This window comes from Salmo trutta, chromosome 20 (genome assembly GCF_901001165.1).
Source record: "Salmo trutta chromosome 20, fSalTru1.1, whole genome shotgun sequence".
In the NCBI taxonomy this organism is placed as follows: Eukaryota; Metazoa; Chordata; class Actinopteri; order Salmoniformes; family Salmonidae; genus Salmo; species Salmo trutta.
Window position 1 is genome coordinate 32,478,738 of NC_042976.1, and position 16,468 is coordinate 32,495,205.

The 16,468-nt window shown below is 42.3% G+C and overlaps 2 protein-coding genes across 2 annotated transcripts; one reads left to right on the forward strand and one right to left on the reverse strand.

Moving 5' to 3' along the window:
• The first annotated feature begins 102 nt into the window (after window positions 1-102).
• LOC115155888 (growth hormone-regulated TBC protein 1-A) lies at window positions 103-5,629 on the forward strand. The gene is made up of 8 exons (XM_029702898.1): window positions 103-644; window positions 1,332-1,477; window positions 1,599-1,763; window positions 2,870-2,994; window positions 3,256-3,352; window positions 3,671-3,843; window positions 3,936-4,121; window positions 5,288-5,629. The coding sequence occupies exons 1-8, from the start codon at window positions 568-570 to the stop codon at window positions 5,399-5,401; spliced, it is 1,083 nt and encodes a 360-aa protein (XP_029558758.1). The 5' UTR covers window positions 103-567; the 3' UTR covers window positions 5,402-5,629.
• A 545-nt stretch (window positions 5,630-6,174) lies between these two features.
• On the reverse strand, window positions 6,175-16,392 carry lamp1b (lysosomal associated membrane protein 1b). The gene is made up of 6 exons (XM_029702908.1): window positions 15,987-16,392; window positions 10,005-10,207; window positions 9,794-9,919; window positions 9,162-9,228; window positions 8,643-8,810; window positions 6,175-8,438 (listed from the first exon to the last, which is right to left on the reverse strand). Exons 1-6 carry the CDS (start codon window positions 16,039-16,041, stop codon window positions 8,299-8,301), a joined length of 759 nt encoding a protein of 252 aa, XP_029558768.1. The 5' UTR covers window positions 16,042-16,392; the 3' UTR covers window positions 6,175-8,298.
• Between the last annotated feature and the right edge of the window lie 76 nt (window positions 16,393-16,468).

Sequence of the window (16,468 nt, forward strand, 5' to 3'; positions counted from 1 at the left end):
AGTAGGTTTGTCTTTTGTGAATAAATAAATACATAACACTGACATAAAGGCACAAAAGTTGCTATCACGGCTTGATAGAGCCAAGAACACTGAGGATGGAAAGCGAAACAAGCACTATTTAGACATGAATTTGCGGGCTGCAGTTGACTATAAGTGGGCTGAATGTAGAATTTACTGAATGGATATACCTGAGGTGGGGGAAGTTTACAAAACAAGTCCCGCCTCCTGATTAATCAGTGGTGAGGTAGGGGAGAGGAATCGTATTCATATGGGCTGAAGAGCGATAGTAGGTTAATGGACTTTTCCATGTTTTTTTGTTTCAACATTTTATGGCAAGATATTTAATTTCACATTAGCCTGCAAGTTGTTTCGCGACATGGATTGCTCCTGATTAACTTTTGAGCATCGGTGTCGTTACAGTGCGTCGTTTTTTGCTCCCGCTGACTGGCAGCTGGCAATGTATGGTAGTAGTCTATGACTTTCTGATGTAGCTGCAGCTATTGAGTTCGAGAGTGCGTGTCACGTTTTCCCATTTTACCGATAATTTGGAGGAGTAGGCTACACGCTATGGAGAGTGAAACGAACGATAACATCTCGATCACTTCACAGCTTCACCTGAACAACAGCACCAATGCGAATGACAGGTAGGGCCCTAACGGTTTTGACATTTCCTTGTGTGATTTTTGTTGTTGTTGCAGTGATGAGTATCATACATTTATTTGTCTCCGACTTATCCGTGATGAAAGCTTGTAATAATCAAACAATTATAGGCAATGAAAAGTTATACAGCATCTGTCATGATGTTGTGCATCAGGTGACAGCGTCATGGCATGACAATAATTAACCAGGTGGGCTTTTAGTGTAGGGCCTATCAGCTGGCTTTTACTTTACTGTCTACAGTATGTCACAAAGTTTGCATTTACCAGCTGAATTGCCATAAAGTACACAATTGTGAAACCTCTACCTTTTTGTTTTATTGCATGTTATGTCTGTTTGGGATGTTAGAGACAAGTTCAATCTTCTTTTGGCTTGGTTTTTGATATGCAGTTTCAACCTCTAGGGTTGTAATTTCACACGGGTTGATTGAACAGCATGTCATCTGATCCCAGCTACCTGTCACAGTAATCCCAACCACCTAGCCCAGGTTATTGTAGCTAAACCCTGGCCAATGTCAAGTCATCTGACTATGCTATAACAGTTCCAGGCTTTCAACCCACACTGACATCCCTCTGTGATCAATGCAGTCTACTGGGTCTAGAATGTGGGTCATATAGATCCATAGTTAATTTCTGTGTGCGTATTCTCAGACTAACCCTGCTTTATCTCTCTAGGGTGGACTCGTATGGGTTTGAGATGCCTGAGGGCTATGAGTCCTATGAGAAGATGATGGCTGAGTATGTAGCCGTGCTCACCAGAAGGTCCATCAAGTGGTCTAAACTCCTACAGGGGAAAGTCCATGTGGAGAAGAACCTGAAGGGTGTGATGCACACACACAGAGAGGAGAAGAAACACACAACACATACACATATTGAATAAGAATTTTCATTCTATATTTGCATTCTGAGTTTTGACTGTAGTCATGGTTTCGGTTCTCTTAGTGAAGCGGTACGTGCGTAAGGGTGTGCCCAACGAGCACCGAGCCCAGATCTGGATGGCAGCCAGCGGGGCCCAGGAGCAGCTGGAAAAGAACCCAGGGTACTACCACTCTTTGCTGGGCACCGAGCAGCAGCACGATGCCAAGCTGGAGGAGACCGTCAGGATAGGTACTGTAAGCAATATAAAATGTTTTATGGGCGATTCCACGCCAGCAGGGGCAGAAAATATTTTTGGTATCTCAGATTGTTCTGGCAATTGTTAAATAGGAACTTCATTGGTAGAAAGCATGAGCAGCAGTGTGCTGCGTTTTCCTTTCTGTTTTCTAGGAAGGATGTTTAACATGCTTTTTACATTTGTATCACAAATTTCCTGATGAAATTGGGCCATTTTAGGCCCTTTTTAGACCTATACACTCCTCATATAAGACCCTATGTTCTGTGAACTGTAAATGATACAGGCATTTATACTCCTTATAGTGTGCTGTCAAATATGGAGTATGTTGTGATTATGAAATGCACATTTTCACATTCATTCACATTTATTCAACATACATTTATTCAACATGGTACTTTTAATGATATTCCCTATTTTATATATTGCAATTGACATTATAGGTCATTAACAAAGGTCACAGCCCTCCTTTAGGATTGCAATTTCAGTCACCAGTTCCCTTTGAATCCATTTTCCCATTCACTGTGTTGGTGGCGCTCATAAAATGTATTATACCTTCAGAATTAGCGGAGAGCCCACTCTGGAATTGTGATGTACTTGTAGAGTATATTGTTCCAAACAATCTGTCTTAAAATGAACAAAATCAAAAAGGGTAGGTTTGAGATATTATTTTAATGTTTAATAAATTAATGTGAAAATGTGTATTTCAGAATCAAGACCTACTCCATATTTCAGACCACACTCTAAGGAGTATAATGACACTGAGATGACTATATCAAGTATGGTTCACAGATCATAGGGTCTTACAGGAGACATGTACAGTATAGGTTAAAAAGGGCCTAAAATGGCCACTTTCATCATGATAAAAAAATAATTATTTGTGATAAATGTAAAAATAATTTCAAACGTGCTTCTTCCCAATGGAGTTTCTATGTGAGAATTTCCAGAACAATCTGAGATGCCAAAAATATTTTCCGCTCCTGCTGGCGTGGAATCGCTCTATAGCATCTTGCAACAGAAAACAGAATTGATGTCTAATGAACAAGACCCTGATTGTTCCTTTACTATGATTGGCTGATGGCGGAGTGCCCTGTCTCGGCAGACATGCACAGAACGTTCCCTGAGAACGTGCAGTTCCGGAACAGCTCCGAGCCCTGTCTGCAGAAGGCCCTGTACAACGTGCTGCTGGCGTATGGACACCACAACCAGGCTGTGGGATACTGCCAGGTATTGGGCCTTATAGATACTAAATCATCTGTTGGATGGATCTCACCGGTCTCCTGTGTCAGTCTTGCTTACCTTTGTTTACCTAACGTGTGTGCAATACGTCGTGTCGCCTCTTCTATGTGTACCTGTTCCGTCCCCTGTGGCTGTAATAACTGCCTATACCTCACCTGTCCTCTAAAGTGTGTGCATTGTGGGTACATACCATGTGTGCACACGTTTCTGTGTGTGTGAAGGGAGTTATTGTTTCTTTCTCTATTCTAGGGTATGAACTTCATTGCAGGCTACCTCATCATCATCACTAAGGATGAAGAGAAGTCCTTCTGGCTCATGGACTCTTTGTTGGGAAGAATACTCTCTGGTTAGTCCCACACGCTCCTGTTGTGTCTGTCTGGTTGTGTGAGAGGATACGCGTGGTGAGGTTTGCATAGTCATAGTAGTAGACCTACTTGTTTGTAGAAGGTTTTCCCTTCTGTGTATTTTGGGAGCTGCTTCTGTGGAATAGCGCCATGGTCATGTGGCTTGTGGTAAGACTGTGTTGTTGGTATGTCGAGCTCTCATTACGAGATGAGCAAACACAGGATGTATCTCAGGTTTCAGGATATATACCATCTATGTACACACACACAACCTCTTGTCAAACACTGATCTGAATTAACCTGACCTGTTCTTGTTGTAGACTACTACAGCCCGGCCATGCTGGGGTTGAAGACGGACCAGGAGGTGTTGGGCGAGCTGGTGAGGGTCAAAGCCCCGGCTGTGTGGCAGGCCATGGCCCAACACAATGTCATGTGGACCCTGGTGGTCTCCCGATGGTTCATCTGCCTCTACATCGATGTCCTGCCTGTAGAGGTGAAGGGGATTGGGGTAGTGCGTGTGATGTGTTGGTAAAGTCTGGGTCTATCATCACCCTCTTTATGATAATTATTCTCTCTTTTTCTTAGACGGTTTTGCGGATCTGGGACTGCCTGTTCTACGAGGGCTCTAAGATCCTGTTCCGCGTGGCCCTGACTCTGATCCTCCACCACCAGGCTGAGATCCTGCAGGCCCGCTCCATGGTCGAGGTGTGTGAGCGCTTCAAACTGATCACCCAGGGGGCCTTCACATACGACTGCCACACCTTCATGCAGGTAAGCTACTCCAGAAGAGAAGTAACCTTAGGCAAAGATCTAGGGTCTGTTCACCATATTCAAATCCTAACCTTAATGTCAAATGTAGCCGGGTGACAATTAAGTACCCTACTGTGATCAAAAAGCTTCTTAGAAAAGACCAATTTCTCAAACAATAATTTTGCTAGGACTGGAAGGGGTAAACTGAAAACCAGCTGTTATTGGCAGAGAGGTTTGGAACTCTCTTTCTTATTGGTCTGTTAACTAATTTACCACCTGGTGATGTACCAAACCTCTCTGATTTACCACCTGGTGACCAGACATGCCAAAACGCCATTCCACCAAAACAGGCTAAACTTTCAGGCAGTCTGTTCAAACAGCTCTTGCACGAATAGGGCATTTATACATTTCACAATTTCTCAGTATTATTCCAACCTCATAATGTGGAAATATATAAATAAAACACAGGAAAATCATATTTTTGACTGCACTGGGCCTTTAACAAAAGGCACATCTCAATAGGTGGTCCAGGTATGACATTGCATAAGTGTGGGGGGGTGAGCCTTTCCTCTTTCGACCTGTATTGCTCGTCTATTGTTCCCACGAGCGAGGGGGAGGCCGACGAGAGTTAAGCATCAGACCAACTCCTTGAATAGCCAACTCTTGAAGTTAGTGTAAAACAGGGGTTCTCAAACATTTTCACTCAGGCCCCCTTCCAGAATTGGGGAACATCTCGTGCCCGCCACGTCTATTTCTATTGGCACAAGCACTGTTCCTGACACAAACTGTTCCCGTCCCACTACAATCTATGGGCTAAAAAACCTAGCTCAAAAATGTTAGCTGACCTGGACATTTCTGACGAGTTATAAATAGCTCTCTAAGGTATGCAATGACTGACATGACAAGAGGAACTGATGATGCACTATCCAATTTCTAAGTTGCACCTTGTGCATTCCCCAGTTTGGGAACCACTAGTCTAAAAAAACACTTGCTCCAAAATGTTTTACCCTTAAGTACGTGTACATTACAATTTATACTTGGGATAACATTTTTCAACAGGTAAAGGTCAAAAATAGCTGGAGTGCGTCTTTAACCATGAGTAAGGAAATGCAAGAGACTTTAGATCAACATCTATGGACAACTTCACTGATGAACTCTGGCCTTTCTCCTTTTCTTGATCTTGACAGGAAATCTTCAGGGAACCAGGAAGTCTCTCCATGGCAACCATCACTAAGCTAAGGGAGACATGCCGAGAACACATAGTGGCTGAGACTCCGCCCTTGACCACTCACCCCCACTAATAACCTCTTAAGGCAATCACCCTGTGGTTATCCTGGGCATCTTCATTGCAGTTGCGCTACAGATGATCAGACTTCACATCTGGAGAAACGACCATTATCTCAGGAACCACAAATATGATGACATGGCAATCACTCTTCTGAGATGCTGAATTGAGCTGAGTGATTGTAGAACCCCCATCTAGCCAAATATTATTTGTATTGTAAAAAGCATTAAACTGTAATCTTGTACTTTTTGCATTTTTCCTGTGGTAGGATCATGGGACTGATAAGTTGTGGTTAGACAGAATGGAGACGCGTTGTAAATAATGTGTCAACTCTCTAAAATGAAGTCACGGGATGTAGTCCAATATTCCACCCTTCTCCCCTAAGGGTACCATATTCCAGTCCCACCCAGGAATCGCCTGGGGAGGAAAATGTGATAACTAGCCCATACTTACACCATCCCAATGCTTTAAAATCCATGAGGGAGTGAGCAAGTGCACACTTAGGCCTGAGTCGTAACTTGAAGTGTGCATATAAGTTCATGCAATCTTGCATTGACTCAATGTATGATTTACGCCATATGTGTGTGCGATCGACTTAACTGGACCAAAGTTAACTCTCTTCAACAAAGGGCTGCTCTCACTGTAACCTTTAATTGGAAGTGAATTACTGTCGATTACTACATTTAAGCAAAATATATTGCTTTGTTCTCCAAGCTTAGCAATTTGTGTTCCCAAATACAAGCAATCTCGAATAGAACCAAGGGTTCTGTCAAACACCACAAGACAAACTGTACATAGAGCTCATTCCTCAGCTCTTATTTTATTTGCTCCGCTTTTAGAAAACAATTAAAACATTATCTTTTAAACCATAAGGGCTGGATCCAATCTGTATCGCAGAAAAACATCCGCGTTAAAATTAAGGTAATTGCTGATTGAGTTGACATATGTAGCGCTTACGTTAATTCAGTCTCCAAACGCGGGAACATCTCGCTCTGATACTAATTGAATCCAACCCTAAATCACTACATATGGATATTAACACTTCTAGATGAGGGGTGGAATGAAAATTCACATCCTTTTTACTTCCCCGTTTCACTACAAACAATGCATCATCTATGATCATTCAATAGGCCAGGCAAATCAACAAAGGGAATGTCCCTAACAAGGTCACACGCTGTGTAGATAGAAAGGGTATGTCCCCAATGACAACTAAGATGTGCACTACATGGGGAATAGGGTGTCATTTGAGACAAACTATAACATTGGCATAGATCCCATCCTTGTAAGTGGGGAGGCACAGATTCCATTTGGCACAGACATTTAAGATTATTCCTCTCTAAAATAGTGTTGTACTATGGACAGTAACTCCGTTAAATTGTTCTATAATAGCCTGAATCCTAACTTGAGAAAACAACCTATAACTGTCCAGTTACATTTTAAGCTAGTATTCAGCCTTTGTGAGAACCATGTAATTTTACTGTAACAACCACTCCCCTTAATATAAATCACTGGAAGTACCAACAAAAGTAGCAACAAAAATCTGTCTTAATAATGTAACTATAATTGGTTGTACCAGTATTCATAAAACCAGGTTCAAGTCACTGCTACGGGGGAAAAGCATTGGCACATAATCAATTTCCTCCACTGTGCCAACATACTGAGTAACAGCATTTTCCTCCATATCTTTAGGTTAGGTAGTAACATGGTAGTCAAGTTTCATAACGACCGTGGTACAGTGCGCTGTAATACCAATGTCTAAGTGGAGCACACGCCCACCACGTCCCTTCATTCTAGTGTAGCGTGTGACGCTCGTTCTGTCAATTCAGTTTCAGTTCATTGTTACATTCCCTCTTAGAATCAGTGAAAAAAAAAAAAAGAGGCCCGGTCCAGAAACAACCTCTTGCCCCTAGGCATGCAAATGTACTAATCAGACGCAAGGTGGAGATTCCAAGTTATTTAGGGGTTATAGGGTTGTTTGTGGACAGGGCTAATATTACACTCCCTCACTCTGATCACCATAAATTAATGAGTCCCTCTCTCTGCAGACAACTGCTTTACCATCAAATTACCTTCATCCTTGTTCCTCAATCCATTCCGAGGGGAAACCAAAGTAAACAAAATGTGCCCCTAGGGGGTCCCCAAGAGATGGATTGACAAACACTACCATTCCCAATCTGCAGCTGGAGGTGACCTCCAGTCCCAAGCTAAGCACAGATCTAAAGTCAGATTATTCAGCCCCTAACAAAGGATACAAAATGATCTGACCCTGGACCAGCGGTTAGAGGCAACTTCCATCAACTCCATATTATATTCAAAGTTACAACTTTATTATGTTCAATGATGTTGCAAACATTATGCAACAAGTTAACTTCCATTGGTTGAGAGAGGGGATTTGTTGGCGCAGCCAGCTACAGTCATAATATTCCCTTCACACAAGAGTAACAGTGACCTATTATGATGTGACTGACAATGGTCACCATCAAAAACAGGAAAAAAGCCATTAAAACAGCAGCAGCAATGCTTGTAAACAAATAATCCCTCAGAATTCCCATGTCAGACACCAGTAAAACTTAAGCATGATAAAAATAACTTAGGCTACGCAGAGTGTGGATTATTATTCAGCATATGGTTATGAGCACGCCACCACACCATCCCCTCCTGCAGTGTTGAGTGACTGTGTCGAGTGTTTCGTTATGTTATTACAATCTCTCAGCAGATCCCACCCTTTTTTTTTTTTTAATACAAAGGAGCAGTTCCGTCCTGAAAGTGCAAATCAACCCCATGGAGATCCAACGTGGGGTAAGTGAGTACAAAGGGGAGGAGGTGGCAGCAAGGATTCTATGGTAAGACCAACTGAATGGGGGCAGGGAAGTTTAGTTGAGGGTTGGAGTGAGGAGGGGGCAGGAAGTCATCTCAGATAGTCTGGTACCCAGCGTGGCTCCTCTTCCTGCCAATAAGGTAGGCCACAAGGACGATGAGGACCAGGCTGGCCAGCGCAGTGCCCACGATGATGGGGATCAACATGTCATCCTCATCCAGCTGACACTCCTCCGCTGGAGAGATGAGAGGAGAGACAGTGAGAGGGGGAATGAGATACACCAATGGCGAGAGAAAGAAAAGAGAAGGTGAGAGACAGGTGGAAAAAATGGAAAGACAAAAAGTAGGAGTTGAATGAGTGACCATCTATTACTCCAATCTCAGAACTGTGGATAACCACTTTCCTGAGATAAGTCCCATAGTAACACCCAGTATAGTACCTGCTCCAAACTGGTCCCCGGTTAGGCCAAAGGGCTGCACCTGCAGCTGGAAGGTGTTGAGAGAGAAGTTCACAGCCACAGCCAGAGTCTGCTCCTCACGGCACATGTAACTACGCCCCAGGGTACCACGCAGGTAGTCCAGACTACTGTTACTGGCTGAGAAGGGCTCTGGAGAGACAACAGCGAGGTTATAGGTGGGGTGAGAAAGGGAAGAGAAAACAGGCCAAATGGAAAAGAGGAAGAAAAGGGAGGGATGTGAGAAAGGATGGAAGGGAGGGATGTGAAAAAGGAGAAAAGATGGAAGGGGGGGATAAGGACAAGAAGTAGTTACAGTAGGACCAGGTGGGGGATGGATTGTGGGAAAGGGAGGATTATAGAAGGTTTCAACACAGAAAAACTGCATACATAACAGATGGAGGTTATAAGAGGATAGATGGATCATGTGCATGTATTATTCACTAGATTAAATGATGCTGCACAGATGATCCATTGATTGGTGAACTATGGATCCAGACTCACCACTCATGTCCGGCCAGGCTGCAGACAGAGTCACTCCACTCAGGTGGTACTTACTGGACGTGGCATTCTGCAGACACAAGAGACCCAATGATGAGACACGGTATGTACATCAAACACATACACAGGATTACAGAGCCAAGCCCACTCCATTTAAACCAGGATGGAACAAACTAAGTCACAAGTGCCTGTTCTCTGCTTGTTCATTAGGCTCCATCTTGTGGCAGTCAGGTGTTAGTGCAGAAAGGTTTGTACTACTGATACAGAAGACTACCTTATGCATGTACTGATATGAGAGGGGAGTAAACAAATCATCTCCCAGATAATGTTTGCCTGTGTTGATATTTGCGTGTTTCAGTATATGTGTATTCCTATGTTAGTTTAAGTGTGTGTGTAGGTTAATCAGGTCATGTAGAGATCAGTGGTCTGCCATCCATCACCTCCATTCCTCCTACACACAACATTCCAGCTGGTAACACCAGGCACCAGGGCATATGCATTCTGTGGGTTTACTCTGCCTCGCTCTGTGAGTGTGTCTGTCTGTGTCTGGATTTGGTGAGAGGTGAACGGTACAGCCAAAGACGAGAAAACCAAAGTAAAGAGAAGCTAAAAAAAGAGGTAAAGAGGGAGCTGACCAGGGAGAAAAGGAAGGTGAGGTTGGTTTTCTCCTCAGCCATCAGCAGCAGGGTGGCACTGTCCGAATCACATGACCCTGAGCTCTTAGTCACGTTGGGCTGGAGGTTCAACACGTCTTGCACAGTCTGCACACACAGGACAAGACACGGGTTAGTGCGAGGGTGTGAGAGAGTGCCTGGGCTGCAAGTATGTGCAAGTCTGTGTCCGTACATTATTGAGAGAGGCAGAGCTGAAGCGGATGTTGAGCTGCAGTCCCATGCGGGCCATCAGACAGATGGTCCCATTGCCGTTGGTTACAGTGTAGTTGCCCCTCTCAGGCCGGGCTGGGGGCGCAGGAGGCAGAGCCGTGGTTTGAGGGGCAGCAGCAGTGGATGGGACGTCAGTGGCAGCAAAGCTCTGATGCAACGTGACCGCTGTAATGTAACAATAAGTCAATGAAGTCAAACAGCCAATGCCAGTCTACAATCACAGAGTACATGCATGGATAGAAAAATAAATATTCAGCTCGGTCTGATCCTTGGCTAGCTGGTGGTTAGGTCTCACAGGGTGCATCTCAATAGTCTTGAGTGGTCTCCTCTCTCTTATCTGTATAGATGTGAAAGAACTAGACAAGCAACCTCTGCAGGCATTCAACGCCATAATGTTGCTTTCACCCATCATGCAATATCAGATATGCGCAGACAAAGGAGAGGAGATGAAGTGAGACACTTGAGATGCACCCATTGAGTAGGTCAGTAACCTTGAGGTAATGTTGTGGCTAATTCCTTTAATGGGTTGGCTTAAAACTGGGTGGTAACAAAACTCTGGTTCCATTTATTTTGCAGTCACATAAATTCCAAGCGCTTTAGTGGGTCACACCTAGGGTTGCAAAGGGTCGGAAACTTTACAGTAAATTTCCATTGAAGTTAAGCCTGGGAATTTTGCTTAAATTCATTTTTTTTTTTAAAGTTGGCTTATAACAGGGATTCTAGTTCTTGTGGCATATTTTGGTAAAACTATCCCCAATGCAATTGCAACCCTCTGCATGCATTCTTCCATCACATGTACAGCTGATTCTCAAGATCTTGCACACTAATGAGATGCTATTGAGCCCACACTACTACACTGTCTGAGCCAAGGACTACATGCTTTCTGGTAAGTTTTGATTGCAATACCGGGTGGGGTGAATATATTTTATATGACATACATGATTTTGTTAACTAGTAAATAGTAGCCTACAGCAAAGTGTGTTTAAATTATTTCTAACTTATTAAAAAAGTATGCTAGCTAGTTTTTGCTACCATGTGGGTTTTCGCTTGCTTGAGCCTGCTGAGGAGTGTTAATTCACCTGTTTCCACACGTTTCATTTTAAAACGTATCTTACAAAGGAGTTGTTTAATCTAACTGCTTAACCATTTATCTATACATGGAATTGTATGTTTTTTTTTTTTTTTACTAATCTTTACAGGAAAATGACACGGGCACTATCTGATGTGTGGAGACATTTCACTGCAGCTAATGTAGAAGGTAAAGCTGTGTACATTTGCAAATACTGTGCCAAATCATATGTGAAGAATGCAACAAAGATGCAGACTCATCTGGCCAAGGGCATAAAGTTCCCTCGGCGCTCACAACAAGCAACCTCTGACAAAAGTCCCTCTACTTCTATTCAAGGTGAAAGTGAGGAATCAGACACCTTATCGATAGCAACAGCTCGTGGTCCTCCTGGAATCAGAAGTTGACTCAATGGAGGAATGTAGTCAGAGAAATGCTGATGAATGTCTTGCTTGAGCTGTGTGTGCAACTGGTTCACCCGATGCTCACAGGCAATGTGTATTGGAAGAAACCCCTCCAACCAGACATGCTTTATCTACTCATTTGCTGGATGCAGAGTTCAAGTGAAGGTCAAGCAAATCAGAGAAAGCAGACTTTATTGCAATCATCTCTGATGGGTGGTCGAATGTTCGTGGGCAAGGAATAATTAACTACATAATCTCCACCCCTCAACCAGTATTCTACAAGAGCACAGAGAAGGGACAACAGACACACTGGTCTCTACATTGCAGATGAGCTTTAGGCAGTCATCAATGACCTTGGACCACAGAAGGTATTTGCACTGGTGACAGACAATGCTGCGAACATGAAGGCTGCTTGGAGAAGGCTGCTTGGAGGAGTCCTAACCTCACATCACTCCCATTGGCTCTGCTGCTCCTGCATTGAAGCTGCTCCTAAAGGACATCATGGCACTGAAAACAATGGATACACTCTACAAGACAGCCAAGGAAATTGTTAGGTATGTGAAGGGTCATCAAGTTATTCCAGCAATCTACCTCACCAAGCAAAGTGAGAAGAATAAGAGCACCACATTGATGCTGCCCAGCAACACCCATTGGGGTGGTGTTGTCATGTTTGACAGTCTCCTGGAGGGGAAGGAGTCTCCAAGAAATGGCCATATCGCAGTCTGCCGATATGGACAGCCCCATCAAGAGGATCCTCCTGGATGATGTATTTTGGGAGAGAGTGGTAAGCAGCCTGAAACCTATAGCAGTGGCCATTGCAGCAATTGAGGAAGACAATGCCATCCTGTCTGTTCAGACTCTGCTTGCAGATGTAAGAGAAGAAATCCGTACTGCCCTGCACACTTCACTGTTGCCCCAAGCAGAGGAAACTGCAGTTCTGAAATGCATCAAAAAGCGTGAAGACTTCTGCCTGAAGCCCATACACACCACAGCGTACATGTTGGAACCCAAGTATGCTAGCAAGAGCATCCTCTCTGGTGCAGAGATCAACTAGGCCTGTGGTGTCATCACTTCCGTGTCTCGCCACCTTGGCCTGGATGAGGGCAAGGTTCTTGGCAGTCTGGCGAAGTACACTTCCAAGCAAGGGCTTTGGGATGGCGAATCAATATGGCAGTCGTGCCAACATATCTCATCAGTCACCTGGTGGAAGGGACTTTGTGGATCTGAGGCTCTTTCCCCTGTTGCCTCCATCATCCTCCAAATCCCACCAACATCAGCCGCCTCAAGAGCGCAACTGGTCCTTGTTTGGGAACACACACACCAAAACACACAACAGGCTGACCAATACAAGGGTTGAAAAGTTTGCCTGGATGGCCACCAATTTGAGGCTTTTTGAGCCTGACAACAATCCATCCTCAACAAGGTTGGAAATTGACAATGAAGATGAGACCCCAGAGTCTGTTGTTCAAGAGGTGGACATTGAGGAGGTCCAGGGAGAAGACATGGAAGCCTGAGAGGATGACAACCAAAGCTTTAGTTTCATTTTACAGATGTATGTTAAACGTTTTTGGGAGATGCGATGGATCATTGGGGATCATTCAATATTCCCTATCTTTTGTTGTTCAGAGAAATCATTCCATGTGAAGAGTCAACTCATTTAAAGTTCAATTCATAACTAAATTGTTTTTTTATTTCTATTGGAAGGATTTAAATAATTTTCAATTATGTCTACTTATGATAAGGTAAAAGGTTAATGTTTCTGTCTCCATATGATATTGTCTCCATATATGGTAAATATATCCTATACAAAAAACATCTACATTTAAATGATATTAATATGCATACATTTCCATTAATTCACATATTCCTGGAAACTTTCTGTGGAAATTAACACCTCTGAATATTCCCCAAAATGTGCAACCCTTGACTCACACCAAAGTGTTTTTTAAGAACCATTGGAATGAAGAAGCATGTCTGTTCTACTTGGTTAATTTCAACAGTACGGTCACTTTCATCACTATTAGCTTCATGTGGCTTCCAAGGCTACATCATTACTGATGTCATCGCTCACATTCTCTTTGGCCGATGTCCGTCTAGCTCTCTGTGCAGAGGAAAATACTAGTCAACACTGTCACCACTACCTCGCTTTTGAACCAAGGTGTAGGAATAGAGGAGGAAACCTTAGGCTAAAATGTAAAAATTATTCAGCAACTTGAGGACAATTAAGTTTACAGAGCTGGGCAATATAGACAAAAATCCATACCATAATAACACACCAGTTCCTTTTTTTTTTTTTATATTACCCTTAAAACTACTACTACTTTGAATGTTGTGGCTATCAATTGTCCTGTTGGCAATAGCCCATATTTGCAGACTTATTTAATTTCAAACTCCACATTCCTTTAGTAAAAGTCTATTTGTGGAAAACATCACCCTGATTAATTATTTAATTATGGCTTTGCCTACACCTAAATATTTCATTTATTTATTATATGAGCAAAAGATATTCCACTTTATTTGGAACGCCAAGCCAGAAAATTAAACAGGCCTATTTATGTAACGAATATGAATTGGGAGGGCAGAAAAGATGAAATATTAAAGCATTGGACCGCTCACTAAAGACTTCAGTCATACAAAAGCTATATTTAAATCTGAACTGGTTCTCTAGCAGATTAGTAAGAATGTCTCACCCCGTGTTCAAGAATGGCCTTTTTCCCCTTCATTGTTGATTACATCTCACTTTCGGTTACTTGAAAATTAAATCTAAACAAATATTGCTATATTTAAAACAAGCTGATTGCATTTCCAGTATAATTCACCACAAAAGAAAACAAATATTATTATTAAACTCATACTAATTGATAATAAAACAAAAAATATATTAAAATATATATTTAAATTATGTAATAAATAGAACTGGTGGAGTTGTCACATGCGGTTAATAGAAATATATGGAAATGTCTGCTCTATCCAAAATTGCAGCATTACCGCAAAAATGGAGGCGGCAAATGGAAGGGGTAGAAGGTAAGGAACTTGTCTGTCGGCCCTGCATTAAAGACCAAAACTGATTAAAGAAAATTGTGCTTAAAGTATACCTGTTTAATTTAAGCCCCAAAAATTGACAGCTACACCATACAGCTTGCATTAGATCACTTGTTTTGGTACTGCCCTTATGTAGCTTGTTTATGGATGCACATTCATGAATGGCTGAAGAATTGCAACATTCACCTGGAGTTAACTCTGCAAATATTCCTGCTGTGTGACTTAAAGCCATAGTCAGTCAATCAATGAAATAATACTCTTAACAAAAATGTTAATCTTTCATTTAAAATCTGTAGAAACTATGATAATAGAAAGGTTCAGAACTTTTGTGAAACATCAGTTGGAAAATAATATATATAGCCACTAGAAATAAAAGCTGGATGGTTTTCAGAGATAGATGGGAGGGATTGAGGGTAACTAAAAAAAAAAACAGAAAATATGAAAATATACTGTGTCAGTAAAATGTAAATAGGCTTCTACTTCCAGCTTATACATACTAAGTATTGTTGGCCATTCGTTTACTCCAATTAGGGGAGGTAGGGATAGGGGAGAATAATACATTTGTAAAATATATTTAATTAAAATAAATAATTTCAGCCTACACTTACCAAATAATATATGGGGGATTGGAAATTGACAATTACATTGATATAAGCCACAAGCTGCAATATTAAAGCTGACCTACACCCGAAGAAAAATAACTACTTCATAGTTATTATTGATCAGTAAAATGTCCTCGATAAATCATGGGTTCGTCTGTATCGATCATTTTCGGTTTATCATCCCAGCGCTAGTTGACAATACATTAATGATCAAACACCCAGTTCCACAGTATCACTGATCAGTTTTCCCTTTTCCTGTCTCACTTATTACCTCTGTCTATTTGTCTATCAATTTCCACAATATCTTGACATGATCTTAGTTGGCTGTACCCATTTAGATTACATTTAGGCCCAATTTGTCCTACAAAGAGAAGATTACAAAGGACAGGCTGTACACATGTTACTGCGATCTAATAACATGGTCTTCTACCAGCTTATAGCCCAAAGCACTAAATGGGTTACTTACCAAGAAACAAGCACAGAATGTAATAAACAAAACAACCGAGTGCATTGACATCAATAATGATACAGGCCAGAATGTATCCAGTTTCTTTTAAATCACTAGTCACAGCACTTTTGGAATCACGTGAGGGGCCCATTGCCACAAAAGCGCACATGCACCGCTTGACTTTGTCATGCACGACAGCCACTAAGCAAGACAAACAACTCAGTCTGGACCCGCATCGACCTGTAACATAGGGCAATGCAAGTCAAAGCGCAAACGAAGAACCAGCTTTACACGTTTACATAAACTAGCAAAATAGGTTAGATGACCGAATTCTGGTGTATTCTCGTTGGATTCATTTTACCCATCTAGTATCTATACTCACCTAAAAACGTGATGAACGCCAGGAACATGGGTTGTTTGCGGCTATGTTGTTTCATATTTTTATTCGGTTGTTTGCCAATGCGAATCACAACAACATGCACACGACCCAGAGACAGGAATGCAGGACGGTCCGTGAGCTAGCTTTGCTAGAAACAACGCAAACCCACTGTTCGTGCTCTTTCTTTGCTTCCGCGAGCAAGAATCCTCTGGAAACAAATCTTCGGAAATATTTCCTTTCCCTTTGATTACTTTGCTCTTTTTGCTTTAGTTAGTGCCGATGAAATTGATGATCGTTGTGTTTGGACCGTCACATTCCACGGATGACTTCTGCTCTGCACCAAGAAGAAATGACAACGGTCATGTAACGGAGAGTTTAAGAACCGCCCAGAATAAACACGTGACATGAGTAGTGATTCGTGTTGACGTTCAACAGCTGTGGAGTTACAGATGTGACGTTGGTTACAATGTTGCCATGGAGATTTA